The 16,508-nt window shown below is 50.4% G+C and overlaps 1 protein-coding gene across 1 annotated transcript; it reads left to right on the top strand.

Annotated features, from left to right (window-relative positions):
• Positions 1-3,373: 3,373 nt before the first annotated feature.
• TNFRSF6B (TNF receptor superfamily member 6b) lies at positions 3,374-16,289 on the top strand. The gene is made up of 5 exons (XM_029613731.1): positions 3,374-3,482; positions 11,771-11,880; positions 12,177-12,558; positions 12,945-13,139; positions 15,362-16,289. The coding sequence occupies exons 2-5, from the start codon at positions 11,833-11,835 to the stop codon at positions 15,634-15,636; spliced, it is 900 nt and encodes a 299-aa protein (XP_029469591.1). The 5' UTR covers positions 3,374-3,482; positions 11,771-11,832; the 3' UTR covers positions 15,637-16,289.
• Positions 16,290-16,508: the final 219 nt, after the last annotated feature.

Consider the following 16,508-nt stretch of genomic DNA (forward strand, 5'->3'; position numbering starts at 1 on the left):
TGTGAGCAGCACTCATGGCTGGAAGCAGGAGGACCTGTTGCTGCGGAGACTATGCTTAAATAACCTGGCAGGCCTGACGTCATCAGGAGGTGCTGAGAGTGAGCTTCCACCGCAGGGCCCAGATAAGGCATGAGGGGGCGCATGCATACACCTAAGGGGGTTGGTGGTGGCGTGTGCCACAAAGAGCTGGATCGGCATGCTGTGGAGGCCACAAGACTGCTCCTGGGTGAGTGCCGCTGGTCGTGGGACCACCCCACGACTGACAAACGTTACAGATGCAGGAAACATTTAGAACTGCGCAACTGCACTCAATGTATTGCAGCAGAAGGCACAGACATCTTATTTTCTATATAAATTTTATAGATACGGGAATCGATCAGATAGGATAGTATACTCACAGCAAGGTAATAAATTTATTCCACTGATAAAAGATGAGGAAGATATTAGATGTGCAAATACCTCCATTATAAATAGAATTTTCAGCCAGTTTTTCAAAAAGTAATATTATACGGAGGAGAATTTAGCTAATTAGGATAGCTTCTCTGAGGGGCGTGTCCTTCCGTAAGAGACTCTCCCTGTACGTACCTGGATCAGTCCAGACGCCTGGGCTCATGCATCCCTGCCAGCAGGTGGAGACAGAGAAAAAAACTTGCCTGACCCTGCTTCCTAAAGCCAGTGCCACCTGCAGTTCCTCAGTATTTTCGCTTTCCCTGTACATACCTGGATCAGTCCAGACACCTGGGCTCATGCATCCCTGCCAGCAGGTGGAGACAGAGAAAAAAACTTGCCTGACCCTGCTTCCTAAAGCCAGTGCCACCTGCAGTTCCTCAGTATTTTCGCTTTCCCTGTACATACCTGGATCAGTCCAGACACCTGGGCTCATGCATCCCTGCCAGCAGGTGGAGACAGAGAAAAAGCTTGCCTGACCCTGCTATCTAAAGCCTAGTGCCACCTGCAGTTCCTCAGTATTTTCTCTTTCCCTGTGCATACCCGGATCAGTCCAGACGCCTGGGCTCATGCACCCCTGCCAGCAGGTGGAGACAGAGAAAAAAAACTTGCCTGACCCTGCTACCTAAAGCCTAGTGCCACCTGCAGTTCCTCAGTATTTTCTCTTTCCCTGTACATACCCGGATCAGTCCAGACGCCTGGGCTCATGCACCCCTGCCAGCAGGTGGAGACAGAGAAAAAAACTTGCCTGACCCTGCTACGTCGTCGACAAAGTGGGCCAACATGACACAGGAGCAGTGGGTTCTCAGTATAATAAGAAACGGCCCACTCGTCGTAAAACTGCGTCAAGCGACCTCCTATAATAGGAACGACAGAGTGGACCGGCCTTGCAGGACGCTCCAGATCCCACCCCATTTAGGGAGCTTTGGTACATCCCACTGTCTAGACTGATCCGGGTACGTACAGGGAAAGGAAAATTGGTTCTTACCTGCTAATTTTCATTCCTGTAGTAGCATGGATCAGTCCAGAACCCGTCCGTTTTTCCTGGAGGTGGAGAATCGCTCGCTCAGCTGTAGTTTTGCGTTATGCGTACAGATTCATAGCAGCCTGTTTATAGTTTTTCACGTTGACAAGAAGTTTCAGGTTTTACTTTTTTTCTATTGATTCATTGGATTGAAAGTTGCAATTTTTTTGCTTGGATACAGTTCTAAATGCAGGTGGCACTAGGCTTTATGTAGCAGGGTCAGGGATATATGAGCCGAGGCGTATGGACTGATGCATGGTACTACAGGAATGAAAATTAGCGGATAAGAACCAATTTTCCTTTGGATAAATTTAAGTCTGAAATTAAGATAGAGGTGATCAGCACCACAGTCAGGAGCCTTAAGAGCTCTAAAGTACCGGGTCCAGATGGTTTCACATCAGAATTCTATAAATCCACATCAAAGTATGTGAATTTTGTGTTATATAGATTATATCATATGTCCCCCAAAGATGATACCAAATCCATCTTTACAAATCATATATTACACTAATCCCCAAAGCAGGGAAAGATGCAGAAAATTCCAAATCATACAGGCCTATCTTGCTTTTAAATGTTAACAGAAAAATATATGCTAAAATTTTACCTAATAGATTAAGGGTGATTATGCCCTTCCTTGTGTAGGATGCATTTGGGCAGACCGTCTACCATGAACATAAGGAAATGAGGTGGAACTTTAAGTAATCAAGCTGCTGTAGTAAGCTAAGATGCTGAAAAGGATTTAAGTGTCCTGGCTGTATCTTAAAAATGCTTTAATGCTATAGTAAAGAGGTGGTATTCAAGTATTGATCATAAAATTTGGTGTTAGGATAAAATGTTATACACTATCCTATGCCAGAAATGTTCTTAGGGGGAGAAATGTCAGCTGAATTTCAGCTAGAATGAGCTACAAGGCAAGGTTGTCCCTTCTCTTTATCTTAGTCTGGAGCTGTTAGACCGCCAGAGCTGGAGCAGTGAGGATTGCACAGGAATTAATTCAATTAAACCTTTGAGCAGAGGACATGGCTTTTGATACTTTCAGATCTGTCGCCTTCTCTGCCTTTGGTCTTAGAAATTATTGAATTAAATGGAAGCTTTTTCAGGCCTCCATACAAACTTAGATAAAGAGAAGCATTAGATTTGAAGCAGGATAAGGCGGCGGTGGTAGGGTTCAGAGGCTTAAGTCAAACGTACAGTCTGAATGACCTTCTTGCACTAAATGCCAGATGGAGGCGTCTAACCCAGCCTTTGACTGGGAGGGTGCAGCACCCAACTTCAACTACTCCCGTTACTGATTCACAGGAAAGATCCTACAGACATGGAATAAAAGATAAAAAAAAAAAATCCAGGATCGCACTACAAAAACGTTATCATCCAGTTCAAGATGAGGCCTGGGCTTCCCTGATTTCTTTACTATTTATTAAAATCAGTTCTGCCTAGCAGATGATACATTATTAATAGAAATGCAGTAAGTAATAACAAAATTTAAAAGGACACCATTTTAACTCAATCTAAACAATATAAATACATAAAATCAGTGAAAAGCTTTGCAAAATAAGAGATGTGAGCTAAATAACGTAACGTCCTCAGGGCACGGTTTTTAGTCTCCTGTCCATGTCCCTGTAAGAAATGAGGATCCGCAGTCTGCGAGGAGCGAGAAGTTTAAAAAGATGAGAGGGAGCCTCGGCCACGTGGGAGCGCGCGCCTTCCCATCTCTTTTATAGGACTTCAGACCGGGATCCCACGTCCTGGCAGGAAAGCCCCGCACCGAGGCCGAGCCCCCGGCACTCGCTCCTTCCTTCCTGGCCGCCGCCGCCGCCGCTTCCTGTAACGCACGGAGCTTCCCAGCAGCTCCGCACCGCTTACACAGGGAGGAGTCGCTACTGCGGGGGGAGGGGCTGGGGGCGGGGCTCGGCCTCGCTATAAGCTGCTGCTGCTGCCGGCTGGGAGCAGGAGAGATCGCTGCCAGCGCTCTATCGAGGTGCCCGCCCCGGAGAACGGATACACGGCGCAGGTAAGCGGCTCTCAGCCCTCCCAGTACTAACGCCACCCACCCACCTCATCCCTCTGTATCCGAGTCCTCCAGCCCCCTGTATCCCCCCCAACTCTGGCACCCAGCTCCCCCTCTGTATCCGAGTCCTCCAGCCCCCTGTATCCCCCCAACTCTGGCACCCACCTCATCCCTCTGTATCCGAGTCCTCCAGCCCCCTGTATCCCCCCCAACTCTGGCACCCACCTCATCCCTCTGTATCCGAGTCCTCCAGCCCCCTGTATCCCCCCAACTCTGGCACCCAGCTCCCCCTCTGTATCTGAGTCCTCCAGCCCCCTGTATCCCCCCAACACTGGCACCCACCTCATCCCTCTGTATCCGAGTCCTCCAGCCCCCTGTATCCCCCCAACTCTGGCACCCAGCTCCCCCTCTGTATCCGAGTCCTCCAGCCCCCTGTATCCCCCCAACTCTGGCACCCAGCTCACCCTCTGTATCCGAGTCCTCCAGCCCCCTGTATCCCCCCAACTCTGGCACCCAGCTCATCCCTCTGTATCAGAGTCCTCCAGCCCCCTGTATCCCCCCAACTCTGGCACCCAGCTCATCCCTCTGTATCTGAGTCCTCCAGCCCCCTGTATCCCCCCAACTCTGGCACCCAGCTCATCCCTCTGTATCCGAGTCCTCCAGCCCCCTGTATCCCCCCAACTCTGGCACCCAGCTCCCCCTCTGTATCCGAGTCCTCCAGCCCCCTGTATCCCCCCAACACTGGCACCCAGCTCCCCCTCTGTATCCGAGTCCTCCAGCCCCCTGTATCCCCCCAACACTGGCACCCAGCTCCCCCTCTGTATCTGAGTCCTCCAGCCCCCTGTATCCCCCCAACACTGGCACCCAGCTCCCCCTCTGTATCTGAGTCCTCCATCCCCCTGTATCCCCCCAACACTGGCACCCAGCCCCCCCTCTGTATCTGAGTCCTCCAGCCCCCTGTATCCCCCCAACTCTGGCACCCAGCTCATCCCTCTGTATCTGAGCCCTCCAGCCCCCTGTATCCCCCCAACTCTGGCACCCAGCTCCCCCTCTGTATCTGAGTCCTCCAGCCCCCTGTATCCCCCCAACTCTGGCACCCAGCTCACCCATCCCCCTCCCTGCATCTGAGCCCTGCAATCTGCTAGAACTGATCCCCTCACTGTATCTGAACCCCCCACACCTGTAGCACCCAGCCCCCTCTATCAGAGCCTTCCACGCCTCTAGCACCCAGCTAGGTCTGTATCTGTATCCCCCACACTTCTAGCAGCCAGTCCTCCCATATCTGATCCCTCAGACATGTCTAGGAGCCACCCCCCCTGAATCTGAGCCCCCTACACCTCTACATCACAGCCTCTCTCTATCTGTTCCTGCACACCTTACTCCCAGCCTCTTCTATCTGACCTCTCCCCCACACCTCTAGCACCCATCCCCCATATCTCAGCCTCTCCCACACCTCTAGCACCCATCCCCCATATCTCAGCCTCTCCCACACCTCTAGCACCCATCCCCCATATCTCAGCCTCTCCCACACCTCTAGCACCCATCCCCCATATCTCAGCCTCTCCCACACCTCTAGCACCCTGAGGGCATCCTCTGTATGGGAGCCACACACCTCCGCTGCTATGGATTCTAGCACCCAGCAGCCATCAAAGAATTATTCCTTGCCCCTGAAATAAAACAGAACTATTACCATCTCGCATTCTAGGAAAGCCAAGACTGATTATTCCTGTACTGTGCGCTCTCTCTTTCCTGCAGCCCCTCCGGGGATTCCTGTACTGTGCGCTCTCTTTCCTGCAGCCCCTCCGGGGATTCCTGTACTGTGCGCTCTCTCTTTCCTGCAGCCCCTCCGGGGATTCCTGTACTGTGCGCTCTCTCTTTCCTGCAGCCCCTCCGGGGATTCCTGTACTGTGCGCTCTCTCTTTCCTGCAGCCCCTCCGGGGATTCCTGTACTGTGCGCTCTCTCTTTCCTGCAGCCCCTCTGGGGATTCCTGTACTGTGCGCTCTCTCTTTCCTGCGGGGATTCCTGTACTGTGCGCTCTCTTTCCTGCAGCCCCTCCGGGGAGGGTGTCCTGGTGAGTTTGTTTTGTACAATGAATCTCACTCATAAGCCAGGGAAGGTTGGACACATTTCAAGCCTTTCAGTAGACTGTAGAGCTCGCATTGTGCCAGGAGCGCCTCCTGGAGTTCAGCCTTGCAGTCAGGCTGGTGGCATCTTTCCTGCTCTCTGACTGCATCTTTTGATATTTCAGGCTCTTCTCTCTCCGTTGCTTGGTACTGACCATTCTTTCTTTTCTCCTTTACCACGGTGTCCGGTTTTCTTGCATCATCAGTGGGAATGGGAACGACCCAGGTGATCACAACTTCTTCATTCTGCGCCGTTCCCTCGGGGTCAGGATCCCAGTGCTTTCCTGCTGCAGCCATATTTAGTGTTTACACAGTGTCCGGGGGATGAGCTCTGCCACCCTATCATCAGCTCATGACTCCAGTTCTGTCCCACCGAGTCTGCATTTATCTGTGCTGCGCTCTTCCCTACTCTGGCTGTAGTGCACGGTCCTGTGCTGCACTTATCAGTCTCTCTCGTCTCTAGCTTTACCTTCACCTCTCCTGTCCCACCGAGTCTGCATTTCTGTGCTGCGCTCTTCCCTACTCTGGCTGTAGTGCACGGTCCTGTGCTGCACTTATCAGTCTCTCTCGTCTCTAGCTTTACCTTCACCTCCCCTGTCTCACCGAGTCTGCATTTATCTGTGCTGCGGTCCTCCCTACGCTGTCTGTAGTGCACGGTCCTGTGCTGCACTTATCAGTCTCTCGTCTCTAGCTTTACCTTCACCTCTCCTGTCCCACCGCGTCTGCATTTATCTGTGCTGCGCTCTTCCCTACGCTGCCTGTAGTGCACGGTCCTGTGCTGCAGTTATCAGCCTCTCTCGTCTCTAGCTTTACCTTCACCTCTCCTGTCCCACCGAGTCTGCATTTATCTGTGCTGCGCTCTTCCCTACGCTGCCTGTAGTGCACGGTCCTCTGCTGCAGTTATCAGTCTCTCTCGTCTCTAGCTTTACCTTCACCTCTCCTTCTGTCCCACCGAGTCTGCATTTATCTGTGCTGCGCTCCTCCCTACGCTGCCTGTAGTGCACGGTCCTCTGCTGCAGTTATCAGTCTCTCGTCTCTAGCTTTACCTTCAGCTCTCCTTAGCCACTACTTCTGGTAGCCTCTTCTGCATAGGATTGGTGTTACAGGCCCTGTACCATGAGTATCCTGCTCTGAAACATTCATCCTCTACGGCCTGATGAAGGTTTGGCTGAACTCCGTACTCGGGTGAGGCTGGGGGTTCCCCCTATGCTCTCTTTGATGGATTAGGCAGCTTAGAAAGTGATGTCTAATAAGCGGCTCACCCACCACCAGACTCTCTCTCAACTTACTAGGCAGGTCTTCATCCGGCTCTTCAGTCAGCTTTCCTCCCTCAGCAACCTACTGGCTCCTAACTTGACTTCCATCACACATGTGAGGGACCTCGGAATCACGCTCGACAACAATACAACAAAGGAAGGTTTCTACAAACTGCAAATTCTAAAAAAGCTTAAACCCCTCCTGCACACCCATGGCTTCCGCTCGGTCCTTCAAGCCATCATATTCTCTAAAATGGACTACTGCAATTCTCTCCTACTCGGCCTTCCTGCTTCCACCACAAAACCCTTACAGATGGTAGAGAACTCTACCGCACGGATTCTGACGAATACCAAAAGAAATGAACATATTTCTCCGGTTCTAAAGAGCTTAGACTGGCTCCCCATCAAATTCAGAATCATTCACAAAGCTCTAATGCTGATCCACAAATCTATCCACATGCAGACCCCACTGGATCTAATCTTCCCGCTTCGACTACACACGTCTGCCAGACCTATAAGATCACAATATAAATATTCAGCTGGAAAAGGAGCTCTTGTAAAGTACGTTTAGCAACCTTCATAAATAGCCTCAGTACATTTGTGGCTTATTTAGTGAAGCCTATGATATTCTGGGCTGGTATAATCATGGGTTGCATGAACACTTTTATGCACCAACCGGCGCTAAAGATATGGCACAATCGCTGTGTAATTGAAATCGCTAGTGTGTGCACTTATCTTTTCTTAATTGAACGCAGGAAAAGATGGCAGATAATCCTGAAGTGTTGCCTCTGACACCTTGGTGTTTCGGAGTCTGATGCTCCTTCATCGGGGACCTTCAGGAGGGACCGAGCCTTCTATGTGCTTCTGCGTAAGAGACAGAATCATGAGAGTCCTCGGCCTGCTGCTAAGCTAACGTATACAATGGCTTTCGGTTTGGAAATGTGAACTTACTCCGCGTATTCTATCTTGATCATTCTGAAATTCTTCAGGATTATCTGCCATCTTTTCCTGCGTTCAATTAAGAAAAGATAAGTGCACACACTAGCGATTTCAATTACACAGTGATTGTGCCATATCTTTAGCGCCGGTTGGTGCATAAAAGTGTTCATGCAACCCATGATTATACCAGCCCAGAATATCATAGGCTTCACTAAATAAGCCACAAATGTACTGAGGCTATTTATGAAGGTTGCTAAACGTACTTTACAAGAGTTCCTTTTCCAGCTGAATATTTATATTGTGATTTGATTCTGCTTTTCAGCTGCATCCACGGGTTTTCATTATTTACTAAGTTAGGACCTATAAGATCAGCACACAAAGGCACACTCCATGCTCCTGCCTCAGAAAACGCGCGCCCTCCACAGCAGGGCCCACACAATGGACTTCTCTACCACCGGACCTGCGCCTAGAAACCTGCCAGAAGACGTTCAAAACAAAGCTTAGGACCTGGCTCTTCAGCCAAGCGTTTCCCTGAAGAACTGAAGCACGCCATAAGACTCTTTACACCTCACCGCATTATTCAACACAGTTTTTGTTGTTGTTACCTTAATGTTAATGTTATTAACGCTATTACTCTTTCTCCACCTCGATCCTTGTTTGTGACTCTCCCCAGAGTTGTTTCTCCAGGTTAAAATCCCCTGTTTATTGTAATTCCAACTAAAGTTATATGTAAACCGACGCAATATGATTTTTCATGAGCATCGGTATATAAAACCTCTTAAATAAATAAATCAAGTCCCTCGTAAGAGCACGTCCTGCCCTCCCCAGCAGATCAGAAAGCAGGGGGCCCTCTACGAGGCCAGCGCCAGCTCCAAAGACTGCCCAGCAGTTCAGTTGCCAACCTGTCGGAAGTGGAAGTGAGCTGAGCTGCTGGGATCTCTGCCTGCGAACGAGGCGGCCGCTCTGCCTCCCCTTCACCTTCACATCTCCTCCTCATCACCTTCTCATCACCTTCTCATCACCTACTCATCTCCTCCTCATCTCCTCCACCTCACATCTCCTCCCCATCACCTTCACATCACCTCCGCTGCCACGTCTGCTCCCTCCAAGGCCTTTTCCACCTCCGATGCAGGGATTTTACTTTGTTGCATTGAAGCAGATCTTCCAAACCCTTTCAGGTGTATCAAGTCCCCTGCCTTTAAAAACTCAAACACACAAATTAAACGCAATGCATTGATCAACTAAGGAACGTACAGAGGAGACGCGACGTATTCTGGTTCCTGCTGCAGGCACCACGGCCTTCCCTCAGCTTTCATTAGAAAGGTGAGTGTAAGTATATTAAAGTAACCATCACGAGGTATCGCAGCTCGTTTGCCAATCCTTGTTTCAGCAGAAACAGCCAGAGATTTAGCCACATCCCCCAGAAGTGTAAAGCTGAGACCACCCAAAGCTGGGCAGAGCTGCAGAGGCCTCGGCTGGATTGGATGAGTTACGGTGCAGGCCACCCACTTAGCAATATCTAATCTTTTGCTTGGCTTTTGGGACATACTGTAGGGTTTAAAATCAGCCTGGTATCTGTTTAAAAAGGATATTTGTTTAAGGATCGGTGGAGCCTCTCTGAGTATCCTATGACTCCTTCCCCTTTCAGCCTTTACACACCCTGCCTGCTATATCTGCCCTGTTATAAATTTTAGTGTCTTCTGCAAACGTGTTTATTTTTCCCTTCATGTTCCTCCTCAAAATGTCACAATAAAGAAACCCTGCTAGCATTGAGCCCAGAGGAACCCCCTGTTCACATTTCCTTCACCAGAATGAAGTCCATTCACCACCTCTCACTGAATCTTGTTCCCTATGCAGCTCTGGGCTGGATTTAAGATTTTGGCACAAAGCCCTACAGCAAGCAGAAATAGGCTTCTCCTTAGCCTGGATACATAACACCTGAGCTAGGAACTTCCTTTCCCATTCCCCAAGAGCCTCATGAAGTCTGACGGGCGAGAGCAGTTCCCACTTCTCCTGCCTGCAGGTTGCACGCAGCGCTGTACAGATACACAGGAGAGAACTGAAGTCTGACGGGCGAGAGCAGTTCTCGCTTCTCCTGCCCGCAGGTTGCACGCAGCGCTGTACAGATACACAGGAGAGAACTGAAGTCTGACGGGCGAGAGCAGTTCCCACTTCTCCTGCCCGCAGGTTGCACGCAGCGCTGTACAGATACACAGGAGAGAACTGAAGTCTGACGGGCGAGAGCAGTTCCCACTTCTCCTGCCCGCAGGTTGCACGCAGCGCTGTACAGATACACAGGAGAGAACTGAAGTCTGACGGGCGAGAGCAGTTCCCACTTCTCCTGCCTGCAGGTTGCACGCAGCGCTGTACAGATACACAGGAGACAGCTGAGGTCTGACAGGACCTTTGCATTATGAAGCCAGGCTGCCCCACTGCCCTTTCCTGGAGTGGTTCTTCCCACATTTCTGCTGTGGGATTTCCTCTGCTCTCCTCCAGAGCTGTGAGAGGTGCAGCCTTTCTGATCACTTCACAACCATTTAAGACCCTGGATCCAGCCCTAGGCACTTCACCCTTCTTGCTCAGTATTTACAACAAATTTCCCCTCTGGCTCCCTCCTCACTCTTACCGCTTTCTCATTTTGTCTGTACTCTCCTCTCCACCTTTATTTATTTAAGTTTTTCCTCCATCTCCTCCTCCTCCTGGCCATGGGGCATTGCTTTCTCTGGCTCAGCTTATGTTTCCTGATATTTCCACCTGGCCTCCTGCAGCAGTTTTTTGTAATTTTTGAATGCTAATCGTCGTCTTTTCTGCCCGGTGGTCCTTCTTGTCTCTCTTCTTCCTCTTCCTGATCTGCTTTACCCAGAGAACTGTTGCCTTTCTTGCTGGCTCACAGTCACTTCCTCTGCGCCTGACGGGGTTCCCTTATCACCCTGAGGTCATCCTTGTCCTGGTCTGATTCAGACTGCACGGTCATTGCTTGTCAGCACCGGGATCACTTCTCCACTCAGGCTGCAGCTCGGGGGATCCCCTCGTGTGCCAGGCTTTAGATGTTTCCTAACCTGGGAGGGTCCACCACCTGTATTAATCCCATGTAGGCAGAAGTCTCTTATCCTACGCCACAATAACTCAGCTTTTTTTGGTTTTTTTTTAAATTGCCTTCTTCAGATTTCAGAGGATACATTTTGTGTCCCTAATATATAAAAAGCTATTCTTTTGGAAACGCGTGTTCCTTGCTGGCTCTGGCCAGATCTGATCTTTACAAGACGCCTGAGTGTTTGCAGCAGGGTCACTCTGCCTTTCTCCAGGTCACTGATTCATGCTGCCCGGCTCTGAGTATTTGCATGCAGACTCTGCAGGGTGACGGCCCATCTCCTCCTCCTCCGCGTGTTCCCTGCTGGCTCAGGCCAGATCTGATCTTTACAAGACGCCTGAGTGTTTGCAGCAGGGTCACTCTGCCTTTCTCCAGGTCACTGATTCATGCTGCCCGGCTCTGAGTATCTGCATGCAGACTCTGCAGGGTGACGGCCCATCGCCTCCTCCTGCTTTGCTCCTGGCCTGTCTGTTTCATTAACTGCCCTTATAATTTCATTACAAGACTTTCATCTCTTCTCCTGCCTCATTTCTCTGTTCCTGCCTCCAATCAAACCTTATTTAAATGTAAGATCTAGGAAATGAAAGCTGAGTTGTTGTTATCTCCTGAGGAGCAGAGGTGGTGTGGGATCTGATCCGAGACTTGGAAATGGGATGCAGAGGAAGCACAATAGACAGAGCTTTGTGTACCTCAAAGATATAAAAGTGCATTTCTGATGGAAAGAGAGAATTAGACCAAGGGGCTCTGATATTTGGATGGAGGAGAATGGATTTTAAGAAGGGCAAGGAAGTGTTTAACAGAAAAGTTACTGGAAGAACTTCTCCTTTTAACATTTGGGATAAGTGATGATGCTGACTGGAGGTTGTATGCGGTGTTTACAGAACCTGGACAGCAGGAATATATTCTCTCAGTATCGGAAGGACACCAGCACGAATCGTACAAAATGGTGAGGTGTCGCTGTCACAGAGGACATGCAGCCCACGGGGCCAGGGTAAGAGTTTCCCCTCCCTTTGCTTGCCATCTTCTGCCACTTGCACAATCGTGGCGCGACCGCTGGGCGAGGGACGTTAGTAATACCTGAGAGTGGCCAGTGGGGCCTGGAAACTGATCAGGCCTTGTGAGAGGATTGGAGGGCAGGAGGTGGTAGAGCATGAGAGTGGCTGAGGAGGTGGGTTGGAGAGCAGGGACGGGGTGGAGCTAGTAAGACTCGGAGGGAGCTGGTGGGGTACAAAGAGGCTGTAAATTTTCCAAAAATGAAATAAAAGGATTGTTTCTATCTTGTCTTAGCTGGCATTGCGAGCTTCGCTTCTCTTCCTGGCCACCCTGGAAATCAGCAGTTCCGTCCCCAGCTTCCAGTGGAGAGACGCCCAGACTGGCGAGAGCTTTACCTGCAATCAGTGCTCGCCAGGGACGTTCATGGTGCAACCCTGCAGCAAGGAGCAGCAGACGGTCTGCGATGCATGCCCTGGCCTGCACTTCACTCAGTACTGGAACTACCTGCCCAAATGTCTCTACTGCAACGTCTTCTGTGGCGAGAGGCAGGTGGTGAAGCACGAATGCAATGCCACACACAACAGGGTGTGCGAGTGTCAGGAGGGCTACTACCTGCACTTTCAGTTCTGCATAAGGCATTCTGCATGCCCCCCAGGGTCTGGGGTAGTGCAAAGGGGTAAGAATGCGCGTCCCAGCTCTCTAGCCCTGTCTCGTGCTCGGCTGACAGCTCTGTGCGCACAGTTAAAGTTCCTGCTTTCAGCCGGGTCCCATTTCTTCTCCTTTCTCCACAGGCCTGTGACCTCAGCCCAGACAGCTTCCTGACTTGATATGGCTGGGGTTCAGCGAAGCCTCTTTCACTTCCTATAGCGCAGGGCACTTGATATAGTGGAGCAGTCCAAGGTTTTGAAAATTAGCAGAAAGTTGAAGCAGAATTAGGCTGGACTGTCATTGGCCTTCTGTGCAGAGCTGGGGCTGGTGATGCTGTCTGCCAGTCACATCTGCTTACCTGTGGGGTGGGTCCCAGTCATCTGCCGGAACTACTGCTGCTCTCTCTGTCTGCAGGCACCGCCTACGAGGACTCCCGCTGTGAGGAGTGTCATCCTGGGTCCTTCTCCTCCAGCCCCTCCCACGCGGAGCCCTGCCAGCCCCACCAGCAATGCTCAGCCCAGGGCAAGGAGGTCAATGTGCATGGAAACAAGTACCAGGACACCCTTTGCACCAGCTGCCGCTGGTACAATGTGAGCAGCTCTCAGGAAGGTGAGGCTTGTGGGAAGCTGGGAGTAGTAAGGGTGCTATAAGGCCTTGCACAATTTCAGGACGAGCAGAGGGGAGCAATTTCTGCTATAAGCACACAGGTTTGGGAGGGGTAAGGCAGGTCTCATGGATGACCCAGGAGGTGCCCGGCCACCCTCAGTGCAGTGCACTAAGTAAGGACTCTGACTGTCAGTGATGGAAGTCGCACAGCTCCGTGCTGTTCCATGAGTCGTGAAATCCAGTGCATGTTTGACCCCAGTGGCCACAGCTTCCATTCTGCATAATAAGCAGATTGTCTTCTTGCTCTGGTGACTTGCGGTCGCAGGACGCCACTCATCCATACAAAGTTCATTGCATAGCTGGGGCTGACTGTGCCACTTGAGATCTGGCGGCTGATGCCAATGTGAGCAGGCTCCGTTGCTCTTGATGGGTTTTCTATAAGTTTTACAGTAATCTGCTGAGATCTGTACCGGCCTCAGGGTCAGTCTTCCTTGCCAGCTCAGGAGCCCTGTAGTCCCTGGTTCGGGGGCCATGAGCCCTAGCCAGGCAATTTGGCACCTGTGGCCACATGACAAGCTGCGTCTTTGCCCGTTACACAAAACATGACGCTGCAAGGTAGGAGAATCTGTCACATGTTTGTAGAGCAATGGCCAAGGTCAGTGCATGGGTGGTGGGCACCCTAGGCAAACCTTACAACCTTGCATCCCCATCACACCCTCCCACATTTATTTATTATATACCGACCTTCCATCTGAGATATCACACCGGTTTACACTCAGGTACTGGAGGTATTTCCCTGTTCCCAGAGGGCTCACAATCTAAATCTGTACCTGAGGCAATGGAGGGTAAAGTGACTTGGCCAAGGTCACAAGGAGCGACAGCAGGAACCAAACCCTGGTCTCCTGGTTCATAGCCCCCCCTGCTCTAACCATAGGCTACTCCTCCTCTCTCCATGAAATTAAAAATTATGCATTTATAATAGATTTTATAGGAAAGGATATTCAAAGTAGTCTTCAGAGATAAAGTATCACTTACACTATATAAATCTTATATTTGCATGCAATGCTGTGCTATCAACCAGAAAATACTGCAAAAAAGCAAAACAGACCCTTGGAACCCATATGGTATTAGGCCTACTGCAATGCATCATGGGCATGGGCTCGGCCCTCTAAAAGCCACAAGAAAACACTCATACTAGAAACATCTATATCAAAACAGCATAACTGCCAGCAGTCAAACAGCAGCAACCCTAAATCACCAATACACTCCCTATTAGGAAAACAAAAGAAGCCAAGCTGCTATAGATGTCTATGCAGAAACTACATGTTAGCAGAATACATCACCTTGGTCGCACATGCAGAACACAGACAGACCCTCATCGAATACAGAATAAAGAGACCATAAAATAGAAACGTGCAGACAAGAACCAAACTGGAAATTGCAAGAAGCCAGACCTTGTATGCAGTGCAGCAATGGAAAAAAAATTAAACATTACCATTCCTCATAAAACAATAAAATCAAGAAATATAAATTTAATCAAAAGTAGTAAAACCACACAAAGAGTATAATTCAAAACAGCTAACAAATACAATAACATCCAATAATTAAAAACTCATATAAACATTTTCTGAACACAGATACATCAAATCATACCCAATAATTTAAAAATTCACAAGGGTTTAAAACAATTCCCTGCTTTCCATACCTGGGAACTTTTGATTTCCAGATGCCCTGGAATTTCCATGGATTAGCACAAACACAGCTTTCTCCTACCCGCACATACAAACATGCACACACAGATGCATTCACACACAGGCTCTCTTTCTCTTCCCCCCTCTTGAAACAGCAGCTAGAGTCGACGTCTTCAGCCCTCACGGCCAGCAGGACTTGCAGCTTTGGGCTACAGCTCATTGGAGAGTAGGTCATTGCCTCTTCTCCTCCGCTGATGATTCAGGGTCACAGCACCACATGCCTTTTGGGTAGTGGCAGGGGCAGGTAGTATTGGGGAGGGACATTTTTTAAAAGCTACTTCCCATTCTGAAACTCATGCACCCTGTGCACAGGCAAGATTGGGAGGGGAGGCGACAAGACCTCTACTTTTACATCATCAACATTATGTGCAGATCTGACTGAGTTCTTCCTACTGAGGCAATTTTCAAAGGGCTTTGCAACAATCCACAGAGTTTAAAAACCTCTGACCACAATGTCTTGTCCTCCTCTGACAGATGATGCAGGCTGTGAAGAGGCCATTCTGCAGTTTGTGGCTCACCAGGACATCCCAGTCAAGCGTCGGAAACGGCTGCAGCAGCTACTGGAGAACAATGGCCGGAGGAAAGCTGCAAGCCAGCCAGCTGCCCGCAAGAAGCTCCAGAGCCTCCTGCTCCAGCTGAGGCAGGCCAACGGTACCAGCCCCGTGGTGGAGGAGCTGCTGGGCCTGCTGCGGAGAGCCCGGCTGCACAACATAGAGCAGAGAGTCCGCAGGAAGTTTATGAAGAGTTGAGTCATGACGCTTCAGCCCGGGGGGGGGGGCCAACTGAAGGGGTTTCTGAGGTGGAAACCCCCTCTCTCTCCCCCAACCACACACGCACTGGGGACCTTTCCGAAATCGCTGCTTGGAGGCCTTTAATTTGAACTTAGCTGAAGTGCATTCAGTGGCCTAAGTCTCCAGCTGTACCTTTCCAAGGATCCTCCAGGCTGGACAGCTCTGCACTCGCCTGCCCAGCTCAGAAGGGAAGACTTCCAGCAGTGGAGAAACACAAAGGGGCTTAGTGCTCACGTCTTACTGACAGTTACACCATGCGTGTCCTCCAGGACTTCTGACCATATCTACTGTAACATGGAATAGACGTAGTGTTTGGGTACTTGCCAGGTTCTTATGGCCTGGATTGGCTTGATGGACCCTTGGTCTGACCCAGTATGGCATGTTCTTATGTTCTTACTGTGAATAATAAACCTGCTAGCAGCATACACGCAGGACTGCCGTAGCCCTCAACTTCATCTTTGTCCCTATGTAATGTGAATGAGGGTCTCTACTGGAATAGCAGGAGGTGCTGCAGGGCAGAGCTGTGTGTGAGGGTCTCTACTGGAATAGCAGGAGGTGCTGCAGGGCAGAGCTGTGTGTGAAGGCCTCAGTACTGGAATAGCAGGAGGTGCTGCGGGGCAGAGCTGTGCGTGAGGGTCTCAGTACTGGAATAGCAGGGGGTGCTGCGGGGCAGAGCTGTGCGTGAGGGTCTCAGTACTGGAATAGCAGGAGGTGCTGCAGGGCAGAGCTGCGCGTGAAGGTCTCAGTACTGGAATAGCAGGAGGCGCTGCAGGGCAGAGCTGTGCGTGAGGGTCTCAGTACTGGAATAGCAGGGGGCGCTGCAGGGCAGA

This window comes from Rhinatrema bivittatum, chromosome 8 (genome assembly GCF_901001135.1).
Source record: "Rhinatrema bivittatum chromosome 8, aRhiBiv1.1, whole genome shotgun sequence".
Lineage (NCBI taxonomy): Eukaryota > Metazoa > Chordata > Amphibia > Gymnophiona > Rhinatrematidae > Rhinatrema > Rhinatrema bivittatum.